Here is a 16,971-nt window from a genome sequence, read left to right as displayed (position 1 = left end):
CTTTTTTTCATTTAAACAACTAGTAATTTTACAAATTGCAACAGCTGGATTTCACATTATGGAAGAATAAAGAAGCACTTAATCTGATTTTGCAGATGCTTTTGTGTTTGGGTATTTTCCTATTTTAGTTCAGTACATTTACTTTTTCTTGCCCCTTGGAAGGTATTTGGTGGACATTTAAAATGCTTAAAGTTCAGCTTGAGGGCCTGTTCACACGACGTCCGTTTTGTGTGCTGACCGGCTCCGTACGCTGCTGCACTCAAAATGCATCCCAATGTATCCCTATGTGTTTTATGGGCTCAAGTTCTCACGTGCGCAGTCCCTTCAGCTTACGACAGAAAAAATACTGCATGTCACATTTTGTCAGGTCCGGAAACGGTCCGAATACGCAAACGCGTCAAAAACATGTCAAAAACGCACTGCGTTGCAGCTAACATACTAACAGCCCCACTCCAGCAAAAATAAGACAAAACATTTTTTTTTGCTGGAACGCATCAAAAACGCGGCCAAAAACGCACTGCATCAGCAGCTCCATGTCTGCTGATCAGGACCTGATCTCATGTGAACAGGCCCTGAAACACAAAGCAAATAAAAAGCAATCCACTCAACAAGCATTGGTTTTTGAGCAGCTGCACACTCTTAGTAATTCAGTAAAGTCAGCATGACAAGTTTCTTCCCATGCAAAACTCTATGCTGAAAAACAAAAGTGTCTGCCAGCCCTGGGGTTTGTCTTTTAACTCTATAGACCGCCTCTTTACATCTACTTCCCAATCTGTTGACCTTACAGATGGGAGTGCACCAGTCCAATTTTCTTTCACTGTGTGAGATACTTCCTACATTTTGACACCAAACCCATCTGTGGCTTTTACAACACAAAAACTTGGGATGGACCAGTATGGTGTCCAGTGACTCACCCACTCTTCCCCTGGCTATGCTCCAGGGCCCTGTAAAGCACATAGCTTTTGACGGGAGTCTAGAATTGTCTTACTCTGGAAACATTTAACATACAGGCCAGCTTAACCTGGGCAGCAAACACAGCCCATATCGTCCCAGACCATACCACAGACTTTCTTGGGTTGTTGTTCACAAGCTTCCAAAATACTTTACTCATTCATGCAGATTACTCATTCTCATTTGAGACAAGTGTTTCCATTGCAGGAAATAACTCTGCTTTGATTTGGACGCTGTAAGCAATGTGTTGGCAGGTGTTAAAGCCTCAGGACACTTCCCTTCCCTTGTAATATAATTCAGTGGAAATGCCTGTTATCAACTAGCTATGTTACCCATTCCTTCAGAATGATAGAAAACCAACTTCTGATTCTGAATCAATTCCTTGGCACTACAAAGCTATGGCATCCCTTCTCAAACTGCTGCTTTTCCTGCTTTCCTCAACTGGTTTGAGATTATCTATGTGTCTGTCTGTCTGTCTGTAGATACTGTTATTTTATCACACGATAACCTGCACAGTAATAGTTGTAAATGTATTTAAATTTATTACATTGATTTTTGTCTTAACAGGCATTAAAATAAAGTGGACAGGGTTTTAATAGAGCTAGTAGTGGATGACACCACAGTTTACAGAGCAGGCTAGACAAAGCTTATTATGCACCTTTGTGAATGTGTGAAACCTTTAGACATGTAAACCATGTAAGGGGCTGCATCAAAAACCTAATGACTAAACGGGAGAAAACAGCTTTGTGAATTAACCTTGATTTGTTTATCTAAAGGCTAAACAGGCAATTTTAATCCTGTGAGTGATATTACATTTTGATGGTCTCTTCATCTACAACCGAGTTGTGAAATAGCTCAGTTTAAGGGTTTGAGGTCGCCTGTGCTGTTTGCTTTTTATTCTCCCATGTTTAACAGAATATTTAATTTTCAGTTTTATTTTTATTTTATTTCTTTTAGCTGTTGGCAAACTTAGTGTCTGACTTTATGGATAGCTTCAGACCCACAGCAAGAATTAATTCAATCTGTGGTAAGTTGTGGAATTGAAATAATGTAGTTGTCATATGTAAGTTTGTACAGTCTAATCAACAAGTACTTTGCTTTCCCTTCCAGCTGGATTGATTAATAAAGGTGGTGGGAAAGATGTAGGTTTTGCAGTGTCTACAATTAATTGCACCAAAAGATGTGGATAAAGCTATGAGAACTCCCAATAGCTTTGAAACTTTTTTTGTCACACGCAATGGCTCATCGGCAGTGGCTCAAGCATGACATTCACCTTAGGTCCGTAGCATTTCAATTTCACCTGTACTATACTGTAATGGATTCTTCATTAACTATAGTTTAGAGTCATCGCTCAGCCACCAAACAGCTGACATGGCAGGTTGGGAGGGGGGATAAAGCTTGTGAAAACTACCTTAAACTGAAAACCTATTTTGGTTTTCTAATGCAACTTGTTTCAGTTACGAATTAGAACTTTTAAACGAGTTGGAATTGTTAACCATAAAACGTTTTTCTCATTACTTATCCCCTTCATGACCGAGGCCTTTTTTAAAAAATGTTTGTGTACATGTTGTTATCCACATTTTAGGCCTGAAAATTACTTTAAACCCCCAAACATTATATATTTTCTGGAAGCCAAGACCCTATAGAATAAAATAGTGGCAGCTGCAAATTTTTGTTGCACAATATTGCTTACCGGCCCGTAGAAGCGATCTAGCAGCAGCTGAGCCGCCAGAATAGCTTCTACTGTAAAGCCAACAGTCGGCTTTACAAGTTTAAACAGTTTGCCACCGGGAGTCTGCTTAAACGGGCCTGATGCCAGTGATGTACTATGGACATCACTGGTCATTAAGGGGCTAAAGAAACTTGCCTTTGGAAGCTATATCCAAAAAAAAAGGAAGGCGAACAACTATTTGCCAGTATTGTGGTCTGCCTGCAGCTGATCTTTTCCCCAGGCAGCCATCTTGGTAAAAGCAGGGCTTTGCTTCCTCATATCAAAGCCTCTTGCAAGATCACAGTAGTGACATAATTACATTTCACTCCAGATCATCTCCTGAGATTAGTGTTCAGAAGCAGCAGAGTCTTAGAGCTCACACAACATATATACAGCTGTGGGGCACACTCGTATACCAGGAACTACACATGGCTTTTTTTCAGGAGGAGCTCTAGATTAATGCTACATTTTTCAGGGTGGTACCTAGGCACAATTACCATTTCAATGTGTTTCCTATGACACAGCAAATATTCTACTTTTTTTTTGTTAAGGTCCACATCAATTGTGTTACTTTGTACCTGATTTACTTGCAAACAATATACAATAATGAAGTTATCAACTCACTGATTCGTTTTATTATTTCATGTAGTTGCAAGTGTTTGATGTCTCAATACGTTTTAAACTACCTTCCGTTATGGGATGTTGCCATCTTGTGGATGTCTACTTTAACTGCATATCAGGAAGTTACTCCACATCTTAGCTTAGGTGCTTTTTCCCCACAAAAAGTATAAATAAAAATACTGCTCTCTGTTAAACTTGTCTTACATTGTCAAAACTCCCAAAGCAGCCACCGCTCATATTCCTTGTTCTGACGTCACATAGCCCCATCCCTCTTGTCGGTGTAGACAAGAAAAGCACGCTGCAGCTTGATACTGGTTCTCACAGAAACAATTGCCGCTCAAACGACTGATATCACAACCTGGATACTGTTTACTCCCAAAGTCAAAACATGCTGTAAACACACACAGGCTCCTCCAACTCTAACATGTTTCACCAAACAGCTTATTCATAGAGATGAAGAAAGATTACAAAGACAACATTTAAATAGTTCCCTTTTTCCTACCCGCATATGTATCTGATGAATAGCCTTGTCTTGCTTTGCTTAGTTCATAGTTTGAAATGTATTTTTACATAAAATTATGTGATGTAGATTAGTTATGTTTACTCGGGTTCATAATATTTATGGTACTTGGCTTTACTGTTTCATCAAGATTTTTTATTATGGTGACATAAGAAATATGCTCAGGCATAAGCTACAGTGCTATCTTTAAATACAAGATATACTTGTTTATGGGATGTCATGACATATATATATTAAAAAAAAACCATTCTTACATGATGGCACCTGGAATGACAGACATGCAGTACATTTTATTTACATACAGCTACCCCTTGTAGTTATAAGAAACAAGTGTTACCATCTGAAAACTAAAACTACTATGTATACAGACTATACAATTTCCTAAGGGGCTAAAACGTATAGCTTGTTTTCACATATAGTTTTCATTGGCTTGAAAGGAGATGATGTAGAAAATAGGTAATGCTAGTCTAGCATTAGCAATAAATAGTTTGTTGGTCATTTACCAAGTTTTTATATGTGGATTTTGAAGTAAATATTGGCATTTTTATAAATTTATCAGAGCTTTTTCCAAAGCGGGTGTAAATGGCACAAAGTAAACCATTTCTAAAAAGTATTGTTAATCAAATCTAAGGTGTATAATAACGCAGGGAACATAAAAGATTACTACCGATCATTAGATCATATAATATGTGACCTATAACTTCATTAAAGCTGATATGATAGGTCATATTGCTCCACATGACTGTCATCACTCTATATTTAACATTAAGGGTCCATTTACACCACATTGCTGTGTGCTGCAATACATAAAAAAGCGCATTCAAAATGAATAGGCTGAAACGCAGCAATGCACGCAAAAGTAGGGCAGGCTGCATTTTAGCACAGCACACATGCGTTTTGAAGGTATGTATGTAACGTGCATTGCTTTGAACGGGCTCTTTCCATAGTGTATTTCAACGTTGGGAACCCATGGTGCCTTTCCACATCTTTCCATAGTGCAGCCAAATTTGGGAAACCCCCAGTATATATTTTTTTGTCTTCATTCACACAGCATATCTAAAAAAATATTTCATATACCTTTCTTTGTTTAAAATGTTTCTTTGGAGCAGGATTATGCACAGGACTCTAGCTGCACCTAGAATTCTTTTCAGAATAACCTGCTGAGCAATTCACTCTAGGAACACTTTAGGAACAATTTATTTTTAAAAGTACATCAACAAGTAATCTTTAACCCGTTGTTAGGACAGACAATGTGCGCATATGCGATGAGGTCTGCCAGCACAGCACATACAGGGTTAATTGTGGTAAAGATATCACCCCTCATGGATTAATTTTTTTTTGTAGGATGTTTTAGCCAATAAATGGATAAGCAGAAATGTTGTAATTTTTTTTTTTTAAAGTTATGTTATTTGAATGGGAACATGTGGCAAATATAAACTGAATGATATTCAAATTTGCCTGCAAAAGTGGACATGCATTTCAAGTTAAACTCTGGACAGACAGCTAAATACACAGAATGCCATACATATATGGTAGTTGTCTTACCTTTTAGAGGTTTTGTATCTTAGTCCATCCACTTAACATAGTCCTGGCGCACACAACGACCTGTCTTGCAGGGGAGGAGACCTGATTTTTCCCTGCTCCCAACCTGTAATGTTTGTGTATATAAATATATGATATACCCACTGCTTGTTTTTGTTATTATTTAAAAAAAGCTCTTTAAATGTGTTGGGAAAGAACACACTAAGTAAATTAACAATGTACATGACAATGTATGTTCATATAATTTATAGGACGTTGCAGTCTCCTTCCTGTGGTGAACAATTCAGGGGCCATATGTAATTCCTGGAAGTTGGATCCACTAACACTATGCTTTCCATTGAAAGGGCATTTGCCTTATGACAAGGTAAGTCTCCATTAGCAGTAACAAAGTTGAATGACCCAATTTAACCATTTAGCTAAAGTTCTGTAGACATTTGTAATGCACGTTGGGAGTGGCTAAACAAGAGAGAGCATGTTTCTTATTGGAAACATTTTAAAACCGTAAATTCTTATAGCCCAGGGCCAGCACATATATACTGTAATGCTCTACTGTTGTGCTGATGTCTGAAAGTTTAGACTGACAAACTAAATGTCAGAGTTGGCAAAAAATGTTTAATTTGGTAAACTTGACAATGGAGTATTTGAGACTGTAGAGAAAGCATAAACTATCCAGTCTCCGTAAACTAGCCTCATTGGGTAATAACTTACAAATGGTTACAAGAGAATATAAGGCATGGTACAACTTGGGTGCAATTTTTATATCCATCATTGGTATTACACCTTTTTTGTATGAGCTTTGAGTAAAATCCCCAATTCAGTATGCACTTTCAAGGCTATTTCACACTAGCCAGAGGTGCTGAATACTGGCCGCCAGTGTATGCAAGGAGGAACAGTGTCAATCTGTGACCCCAGTGCATCAGACTGTTTCCATTTTTTGTTAGAACTTTATTGACATGTCACAGCACAAAATTGTGCTGTTTAGAATGAGAATGATCAAAAGGTAATGTCACATATCATGGTACAAGGACAAGGGAGGCAAGGCGATGTGTAAGGTATAACAAAAAAGCGCATACACCTTAAATACATTCCCTGACTCCACAGATATAATGTGTGTGCAATTGTAATAAATACATGAAAATACAAATGGAATACAAAATATATATACAGGGTAACACAAAGGTTACTGATGAGTACCAAAGTGTCTGACGTGAGTAATGGATCTGACACTACTAGTCTGCATGGAAACGGAGAGGGAGCTCCAGCAGTGAGCTATGCTTTCCCTCTCCGGACTGGTCTCTACTTTCAATGACTATTTCCCACAATCACATGTGAGTGCACATCGCTTGCTTTTATATAGTAAACATTTTGGATTCTACTTGCTATACCAAATTGGGTCTGTTTGCGCTGTGTTCCGTTGTTGTTTTCCTTATAGTGATGTGTAAAGTATCACTGTCTGTCTCATGTCCTCTGTGTACAGATGAGCAACAAATTTACTGACTTTACAGGCATTGGTAATACACAGGTAGCGCAACAGTTTCTGTAGGGGTTAATTCTTTGCTTAGTACACAGAAGGAAACATTAATTTTATAATTGAACAAGGAACAGTGGATGGAAGTGTGTACAGAAATAATCATTACAAACAAGAAAATGCCATGCAGAAATATTGGATAGTTGCTTTAAAGTATTGCGATTCTCTGCTGTTTAGATCAGTGCTCCCCAACCTTTTTATCGCCGCGGACCGGTCAACGTTTGATAATTTTACCGCGGCCCGCTGAGGGGGGGACGTTGATTGTTTATATTTTAGATTGGAATCACCTGTCCCGATAAATCCATATTTCAAGTAGGACTCATGGTATTGTCTGTTAAAAGATACATGTTTCTTTGATGTTGAAGGCCCTTCTTCTGTCTCTTCACTGGGCCTTTTCTTTTTCCCAAGGAAACTTTCTAACGACGTCTGTTTCGTACTCATTGTTGCTAATTTGTGGGTTAAATTTGAGCAAACGCAATATACACGTACACCAAGCACTGTTAAACATGAGAAAGTACCGGTGAACAGAGAGAAGAGCGATACACACCTTCTCTTTACCAAAGCTACAACGCCACTGCCGCTTGCAGGGGCTCAGCTCCAGACGTCACCTAAAACCGCCCCGATATCACGATATTTTGTGCATGCGCGGTATTGGTGCGGCTTTAGGTGACGTCTCTCAGCTCCCGGTTAACCTCTCATCCTGGAAAGTCGGACAAACCCGAGAGAAATACACCACAGTAAATAAAATGGAAATAATTTAATGTTCCTTGGGCGGCCCGGTACCATTTGATCCACGGACCGGTACCGGTACGCGGGCCCGGGGGGTTGGGGGACCACTGGTTTAGATAACATAAAAATGCAGACTACTCTGTATGGCTGTTATTTACAAATTCTATGGAAGGCTACCTTTCCACATTTCTTCAGATATGTATCATTGATATACTGAACCATACAATATAGTCAAATCAATTACAAGATGAAACTCATCAGAGGAAGTCTTACCAATGTGTGTATAAAACCTGGAGTTCTATTGAATGCAACACATATTGTTATTGGGAGGACATTGGGAATGAAACAGGTTTGCTCTTTTGACGCCATATAGTGATACTGTGTGTCATGTCTAAAAATAAAACCTAAGATATTTTAAAGGTTGCATTATAATTGTATAAGTCAGCCACTTATTGTCTGTTTTACCACCTGTTAATATTTTATGGTATTTTGCTTCTTATATTGTTTGCATTACATTTTATCTTTCCCCACAGGACTTATTTGAGCCACAGACTGCACTGTTGAGATATGTGCTAGAGCAGCCCTACTCCCGGGACATGGTGTGCAACATGTTAGGACTAAATAAGGCGGTATGACAATACACCTAGACCTTTCTCTGCAAATATTCCTCTATCCCTTACCTTTTTCTTTGCTCTATAGTAGACTGAACAAAACAGTTAAAATAGTCATCCCTTATATTTTATTTTCTTGTGGGACCCTTAAAATTATTTTCCCTGTTTTCCTTTCTTTCTGGGACTTTGCCTGGGGATTTAAGTGGAATAAATAGTTGGAAAAACGACTTTTTGTTTGCATTGCTTTCCCCTTCCTATAAGGCCAGTCTCAAGAGAGCCCTTTGCCAGCCTAATGCACCACTAAATGAACACAAAACAATGCCCCCTTTTTTTTCTCCTAATGATTTTCTAACCACGAACTAAGTAAACATAATGATGGAATCTACTTCAGACACCATTGGTGGGTATTCTCTGACTCTGGGCGTCTTGAGGCAGGCCTCATAGTCACTGTTTTGTCTTTTCTTTTTTTTCTTCCTTTATTTTTGTTCTGTCTTGTCCTGCCCATCCTCCAATGCTCTAGACCTTGAACATTGCTCAGGTATGTTCACAACCTTCTTCTTGTATTGTGACTAACAGTCCTGCCGGCTGCTTTGTAGCCACTACTCCCATTTAACATACACCCATTTATTGGTGAGGGCTTGAAATTGGCCAGGCCGCAACATGCCAATTCTTTATGTACAGGCAGACACCTTTTTAACATCTATTTAAATGTTTTTTTTACCACTTTAAATAGATTCTGAAACATCGTGTAATTGTCTAGTCCATAAATTTTGTCTAGTTTGTGTGACCGTATTAATCGTTGAAATGGCAAAAAACTTTGTGACAGGTCTACAGTACTGCCTAGCATCATTCTATCCTTCTTATTTTCTCTTTACTTAGTCTCCATCTGTTTGGTAGCTGCTTTTCTTGGGGCAGAGTTATTCTCTATTTTTTGTGTTCTTTTTTAATATTCTCAGCATACTTCCTAGAATTTTTAATGCTAGTGCAATGTTATTTGATGTCATAATTCTTTCCTATACCTTTTGTATTTCTTTCCCAAAATGGAAAAAAAAAAAGCTGCATGTAACATTTACCACTTACACTGTAACCAAAAACTTGGTGTGATTAGACATGAAATATGCTCCTGGTTCTATTTATCAGTCCTCTAAATGATATGAGTCGGCTAGTTTGATAAATTTAGCAATAGTGCCCTTGGAATATGCGTAAATGTATTGTTACTTATTGGCACAACAAGTAATGCTAAAATAAAAAAAAATCTGAACTTTGATCATATGTGCTTGGCACCCTTTTCCTTGAAGTATAAATCTAGGCATCCTTTGATAGAGGATTTAAGGTTTTGAAAAGGGCTGCAACCAACTAATTGATGATCAGAATAGTTGCCAACTATTCTCATTATTGATTAGTTGGTCTGGATCCTCTAGTTCTCTGCTCTGCTGGGAGCCGGTGTTTCATTGGCTCTGTGTCCCCTCCAATCCCTGCTGCTCCCAGCGGGGATCGGAGGGGGCACAAACCCCTGCAGCCGGTGCCCAGCAGTAAGGAGAGCTCCCCCAACCTCAAACCCCCACACCTCCGGCGCCATTCTGCAGCTCTCCTCCCAGATGTAGATTCACTGGCTTTGGCTGGCTGACAGCCGGTTTTTCTTGCCTGCTGGGCACCAGCTGCAGCGCTCTGTGTGTGTGTGTGTCCCCCCGATCCCCGCTGCTCTCCTCTTCTATGTATTCCTTCCTGTATTATCGGCAGAGGCAGAACGGATCGGGGGGGGAACACAGCTGCAGCCAGCGGACAGGAGAGACCGGCTGTCAACCAACTCCGCTGTGACTCTACATTGGGTGCAATAGCCAGCCTCCTATTGGCCATTTCAAATTGTAATAGCAGGCTGGCTATTGCACCGGCCCACTCTCTGCTGTCAATCAGCAGGGGAGCAAACCTGAAGGAAAACTTTTCATTTTGGTGTGTTATTTTAAATAAAAAGTTAGTTATTTTATCATATTGGATTGGAGTTTTTCAATTCAGATTATTTTAAATCCATGAAACTAATTAACATGTCTAATCTAATACATAGTTTGTGAAAAAAAATAATTTTTGGTTTTGGCCTGACAAATTCTCCTGTGGGAGGTGCTTTGCAGTGCCATTCATTTCAATAGCACACCAAACACACCTCCCGTCCGCAGTGCGTTTGCCCACACTGGAACACATGGTACCGCAATGCCATGCTTTCCAGTGCGGTACGATTGCAAAAAATGCAGTTCTATTCTGAAGTGAATTTTGTTTATAACGCTTAATTTGTGTTTTTTAAATAAAACATGGTATTTCATTTTTTTTTATCCAAAAATTAATCGGAAAAAAAATAATCGGCCAAATAATCCGATTTATGAAAATAATCGTTAGTTGCAGCTCTAGTTTAGAAACTTTCCTTGCATTTTTTTTAGTGTTGCCTGTGTATCTTATTAGAAGATTAGAAGGATAGTAAAATTAAGAAGGGTTATAGCTAGGGATGCACCAATACTAGTATCGGGATTGGTGGCGATACACAGTATTTGGGTGACATGCTCCCGATGCCTATCCCAAACTTCCGGTATCGGGAAGCCGGGCAGTGCATCATTACTGATTGGCCAGGAAGCCGGCTCCGAGCTCACTCGTCACCAGGAAGCGTGGAGGTGGCTTCCCGACCAATGTGGGGGGGGGGTAATGACTCGCCCCTCGGCTTCCTGATTGACCAGAAAGCTGGCTCTATGCTTCCTCATCACCTGGTGACATGGTAGCATGGAGCCGGCTTCCTGGCCAAACAGGAAGCGGGCGCCATGTAATGACTCGGCCCCTGATTTACTGATTGGTCGGGAAGCTGGCCAATCGGGAAGCCAGGCTTCTTATTGGGACTTCCGGTATCGGTGCATCCCTAGTATAGCATCAGGTTTCTACTGCTCTCTGTCTCGTCATGGGGAAGCTTTCTTTTTCTTTAGAAAAAGTTATTACCTATGTTGACCAGAAAACACATCTGTGTACCCATATGATGTTAGTTTCAGTTCATTACTTAAAGTGACATTAAACCCAGGAGTTAAATATGAAATCTGCTCCTGTGATGGATTACAATTTCCATACAAATTAGTAAACTAAACGTGAGATTGTATTTAATCACAGGAGCGAGCTTGGAGTTGTGTCTACTTTACAACACACACAGGGACCATGGGGAACAAAAGTAGCCACCCTCCAGAAGGAAGGACAGTGTCTGCATGAACTCAGAGATGATTTGAGTATATACATATATATATGAGTGATATACAAATAAGATACATTTTTATTAACCGTTAAAGTACTTGAATTCATTTTTATGATTTAACTCCTGAGTTTAGTGTTGCTTCAAATCTTAAAAATGCATTTAAGTTCCCAAACTATTAACAAAAATGTATCACTTGGCTGTAGATCCTCAAATCACCTCTGAATTGGTGCTGACACCGTCCTTCCTTCTGGAGGGTGGCTACTATTGTTCCCCATGGTTCATGTGTGTTTTGTAAAGTAGCCACCGCTCCAAGCTCACTCCTCACTACAATCCTCACTCCACTCCTCACTACAATCTCATGTTTAGTTGCTAATTTGTATGCTTCTTTAATTTTTTTTATTATCTGGGGACCCCCCTACCTGGGACCCCCAGAGAAGCTGATGAAGCACAGATCTGCTTCACCAGCTCCTCGCCAGCTTCTGTAGCTGGGAATGATAGCTGAATGCGGAAGTGATGTAATATACATCACCTCCTACATTTGGGGACCGGAGAGGAGATTAGAGGAAGATTGTGTACTGATCTCTTTTTGATCTCCTGTGACAGAGCAGCTGTGCCGGTTAGGCCGCACCAGGCACAGCGGATCTTGGGACCGGCAACAGCACTGACAGCGGCGACATGGGGGCGAGAGGGGGTAGAACTGCAGCTAATACAAACGATCAGGCATCTCTAGAGACGCCCGATCGCTTGAATGTAAACCGCCATCCAAGGAGCTCTCGGCCGGCCATTTAATTACAACTGCCGGCCGGGAAGCTACTCGTCTGGCTTCGGCGTCCTCTCGTCACAGACAAGAGGACGAGTGAATTTTCAAGCCCTGTACATCAGTAAAACATTTTACTCTCGGTTCCATCAGTTAGGCTTTTTTTAATTTATTTCTGTTAATGGGTGGATGCGCTGTGTACATTTGAAGACAAAACTCTTAATTGAGCTAACATTTTTGCAAGTCTTTAGGTTTTCTTTCAAATTACTGAAATAGAAAAATCTCACATAATCATTCCTTCTGGATAAACAGGACTAGTTAATTTCAAGCCCTAGACAATAGGTTTTGCATGCTAGATAACATTGACTCTTTAGTGTTGTATTGTGCATTTTTTTACAAAATGTGTGTCTTTGAATATAGTTTTCCTGTGTTAGTTTTGCTAAAGTGTTGTCATCTAAGGGGTCACAAGCAGTCTCCAGTCTACCATTTAATTTGTAGATATTTTTTATTTATTGGAGAAATTTCCTAGTAAGCGAAGTAATACATTTGCAGATTTAAATTGAGCACTTGTTTGCCCTTTTCATGCTTCTAGGTGTGCCTCTACCAATGCAACTGCAGCCAGCTTCAAATTCAGCAGCCTTTACTAAAACCCAACTGTTAATATTTATTTGTTTTATTCTCAAATAAAGGGTTATAACCTCTCCTAGTTTAAATAATGTATGTGTCCCTTCTGAGTAGATTTCTTCACAATTCATGTTCAGCTTGACACCTGTCGCTAGGACAGGAAATGCTGTGAAATCTCCCGAATGGGGAAGAGGAAAAATTAGGCTATTAGTACACTGGCACTGGCAGTTGTGCTTGCTAGAAGCATTTTAAGATGTGTGAAACCTTAAATAAAACATACATAGTATGGTAACAGGGCATTGTTTTAGCCAGATAGTTGACTACGATCATGTGCCATTGGCCTCCTCCTGATAAGGGGTAGTCCTGGGTGCTCTATAGAGACTACATGTTACTCTTTGTCATGGCATGCGTCAAAATATCGTCGGCCTTGCATCTTTCAAGTTGTCGTTTTTGTTGGCAAAGAGCATGACGGGTGATGTTGATCGTACACATTTTAACTTGGCTACCATTTTCCTCATCCCTTTTTTATGGCAAAACAAAAGAGAAAAGTGATCTTACCATCTTGTCCTGAATTGTATTGTAATTGCAAAGTTTTCCTTATATTGTAAAGCGCTGCGTAAACTGTTGGCGCTATATAAATTCTGTATAATAATCTTGACCTGTGCTGGCATAAGTGCACAGTAAGCGCATTAGGTGGATGGTTTCTTTCTAAACTCTTAATTTTCCAATAGCTTTCTATTAATGCTTTGTATATATTTTTAAGAACAAAATATATACTTCTATTTTGCCTGTGGAAAGGGACGCTGTACTTCCTTGTTTAGACCTGCTTCTTTTATCATCTCTGATTCCTAACAGAGTAAATTAAAGCTGAATTCTGGTGACGGGGCATTGATAGTGAATTTGTGTCCAAAGTAACATATTCACTGCTTTTATAAATACCTATTATACTGGTAATATATGTCTGTAGCTGTGTTTTCTCAATTAAGAAGGAATCCTTTAAAATCTTGGCTCGTAAGGATTGCCTTGTTTTGTGATAGATAAATAGATAGATAGATATATATATATATTAGTATTTTGCATACGGTAAAGTATGTGTAGCTTAAACAGGAGTGCAAACTAAAATTTTTCTTTGTAACTTCGAACTATCAGTATCCCTGTCATGTTGGGTTCAGCTTGTTTCCATCTGTACCTCATTTCATGCTTCTTGGCCTTTTACTTGTCATCTGTATGGTGGGTTGTTTCATCTACTGGAGAGGAAGACTTCTGGAATACCGATTTCTGCTTTGCAGCACAAGCAGCGATGTCCTGTTCTGGAGGACCAGCTGGTGGACCTGGTGGTCTATGCCATGGAGCGCTCAGAAACGGAAGAGAAGTTTGACGATGGTGGAACCAGCCAGCTGCTTTGGCAGCATCTTTCAAGCCAGCTAATATTCTTTGTGCTCTTTCAGTTTGCCAGTTTTCCACACATGGTGTTATCTCTTCATCAAAAGGTATTCTTCTACACTCGGCATGCAGATGGTGTGTTTAGAATGTGAAAGCTATATGTTAGATTTAAAGAATATCTGTACTACGAGAAATACTTAGGCCAGTGTTGCTTATTTTTGAACTTGCTAGCTGCTTGGCTGTCTCCTGCTTAATGGCTTTCTGAGACACGGACCTTGGAAGAATACAGTCAGAGAAGCCCATAGTCCTGAAATGCATGCTTGGTCTGGTTCAGTGATGCAGATAGTATTAAAGACAGACAAAAAGCAGCTAGCATTTTAGTGCCTGTATTGGCAGCCAGGATGTTGCACTCAACAGTTTTGTTTTTTTTCTTCAATTGAATGTATAGTGATTTTGTACATAATTAAAGTAAGGCCATTGAAAAAATGTTTACATTCAGTATCTCAACTGGAGTGTTATGCACATGTGAATTATTCAGAGCACAGAGTCTAAAAGAAGGCCTAATCTAAAGATTGAAACAAATCACAGCTTCAAAGCAGTCACTGTTGCGGTGTCCCTATTGCTAACCCATAGAGTTCTGGGAGCCTTTTTTGACGTATTGAATGTTAGTTAAAATGTACATAGATGCTAATACAACAGATTAAAAGATAAACCAAACAGTAACTTAAAAATTAAATCCCAAGCCAGTATAGTTTAAGTGACACTGAATTTTGGGATTGTGAGGTAGAAGGTTGCATTGAGTGTTACCTATAGATTCCCCAAAGTATCCAGACTCTGCATGTATGGGCTTGTATCAACAGGCTTTTGTTTGCATTCAATTTAAGTCTTTTAAAATGCAAAATCCGCTTGAAGCAGGTCAAATGCAAGTCAGAAGACGGTTCACTGCCGATCAAATGCACCTGTTATTGAATTCTGACTGATCTTGGAAACATCTTAAACTGATGCTATTGATGCAAACCCTAAGCCCATTGAAACAGCTGCTATATGTGATACGACAAGTCTGTGTTTTTGATGCAGGTAGCTAACAGAGATAGAAGCAGCAGAAACAAGGGGACAAGCCTTGTAACAGGTCTTGTATATTGAAGTGATGTGGCAACCTGGCAGGTGATATTTATGAAAATGAGCCCTTTGTTGGTCTTTATAATAGACCATTTGTGTCAAGCAGTTACGGGCATCTTCCCAAAGATGTGTACGTTTCCTGTTTAAAGGAAATTACTTTGTATGGAGAACAAGTCTGAGCTGCTACAGTGTACAACGATCATGGAACCATGCTACTATGTCACATCAGAAATACAAGGCATCATTATTCATCATAGTTTTTTCAAGAGCTGACTGGGAATCCCCTTTGCAAGTGATCTGACAATTCATCAACTTAAATTTTCAACCGTAAGCACTCTGTTTAATCAGTGTATTGTAATGCTAAACATGATTGACACTCTTGAAGTGGAAAGCAGTCCTGTTTAGGAGATGTTTTGTGCTGCATGGCTGTAAAAGGAAAAAAAAAACCTCAGAAATTTAGAACGCAAGCTTGTTTAGAAATTACTCTTTATTGTAAGTAAAGTTTCTTAAAACCATGTAGATTTTCCTTATATCCACTAAAATGTATCGCGGTAGAAATCGAATGTTGAATGTGTGATGCTAAAATACATTTATTACAGCTTGCAGGCCGAGGTCTCATAAAGGGCAGAGATCATCTAATGTGGGTTCTACTGCAGTTCATCTCTGGAAGCATACAGAAGAACGCTCTAGCTGACTTTCTTCCAGTTATGAAGCTGTTTGACCTCTTGTATCCAGAAAAGGAAGTGAGTCTTCTTGTTTTACACAACGTATTGCATAACTAATTGTAGACAAGTTGCAGCTTTCTGCTCATGCATGTATTTGGAGGGAGGTGGAGGTTATATGCATGGTACATGAAATAATTCTATATTAAATCTTGGCAGTATTTTTTTGAGTGAGAAAAAAATATCCTATCTAATTTTTCTTTTTTTTTGGGTGCAAGAGCAATACAAATAAAATAATTTAGAGATATATAAAGGTTGACACAGGGATTTACACGCTAACTACTGAGTGTGAGTGTAGTTGGTTTTCGTAGAGGTATTTGGTACCAAAATTATACAACCATATGAACTATCAGAACAGTGAGCTATAAAACAAAAATGAATTTTGCTGAACAGTAGTGAAGTACTGTTTTAGATAATAGCCATAATTGGGGTAAGGTGTTGCAAGTGTGTCAATGACGACAGGGTGGTATCTCCGTGTTATTTTGCTAAGGGCAAGTGCTAAGGGCATTGACTAGCTTTCAGGGTAACACTGCGTACTTGTAGGTGTCTGCTGTTCATCCTTTGCAAGTACAAAGTAGTACATTTTGAAACATCCGATTTAAAGGAGAACTATGGGGTTGTCTTTTCCCCATAGTTCTCCTTAGGGTCCTGGGAGGACACAAACTAGCGTCCTCCCGTCACCCTAGGCTCAGTATACCGCGAGCTGTAGCTCGCGGTATTCTGAGACGCTGCAGTATACCGCAAGCTGCTGCTCGCGGTATACTGAGACGCCGCAGCTGAAGCGGATCCCGACAATTGTGCCGGGATCCGCCCAGCTGCGTGACTGACAGCTGGCTCTGCCGATCTAAAGGCAGAGCCAGCTGTACCCGCCCCCTCCCCGTCCGTTCCGCCAGTCAGCGCTGGCGGATCGGAGGGGGGAATCCAGCCCCTCCCCTG

At 39.8% G+C, this 16,971-nt stretch overlaps 1 protein-coding gene across 2 annotated transcripts in view; it reads left to right on the top strand.

Annotated features, from left to right (window-relative positions):
- The window catches only part of MED23 (mediator complex subunit 23), a 66,080-nt gene that overhangs the window by 16,360 nt on the left and 32,749 nt on the right, over positions 1-16,971 (top strand). Inside the window, exons 8-13 of one of the 2 annotated variants that reach the window (XM_018567685.1) lie at positions 1,909-1,978; positions 5,597-5,709; positions 8,136-8,231; positions 8,734-8,751; positions 14,101-14,301; positions 15,913-16,056. In XM_018567685.1, the coding sequence (XP_018423187.1) occupies positions 1,909-1,978; positions 5,597-5,709; positions 8,136-8,231; positions 8,734-8,751; positions 14,101-14,301; positions 15,913-16,056 (642 nt within the window). The remainder of the gene's footprint in view (positions 1-1,908; positions 1,979-5,596; positions 5,710-8,135; positions 8,232-8,733; positions 8,752-14,100; positions 14,302-15,912; positions 16,057-16,971) is intronic. The other variant, XM_018567686.1, reaches the window with a different exon arrangement.

This window comes from Nanorana parkeri, unplaced genomic scaffold (genome assembly GCF_000935625.1).
Source record: "Nanorana parkeri isolate BGI_ZX_2015 unplaced genomic scaffold, ASM93562v1 scaffold1083, whole genome shotgun sequence".
Lineage (NCBI taxonomy): Eukaryota > Metazoa > Chordata > Amphibia > Anura > Dicroglossidae > Nanorana > Nanorana parkeri.
Note: the sequence above shows the minus strand (reverse complement) of the source record. Positions and strands in the feature narration are given on the sequence as shown.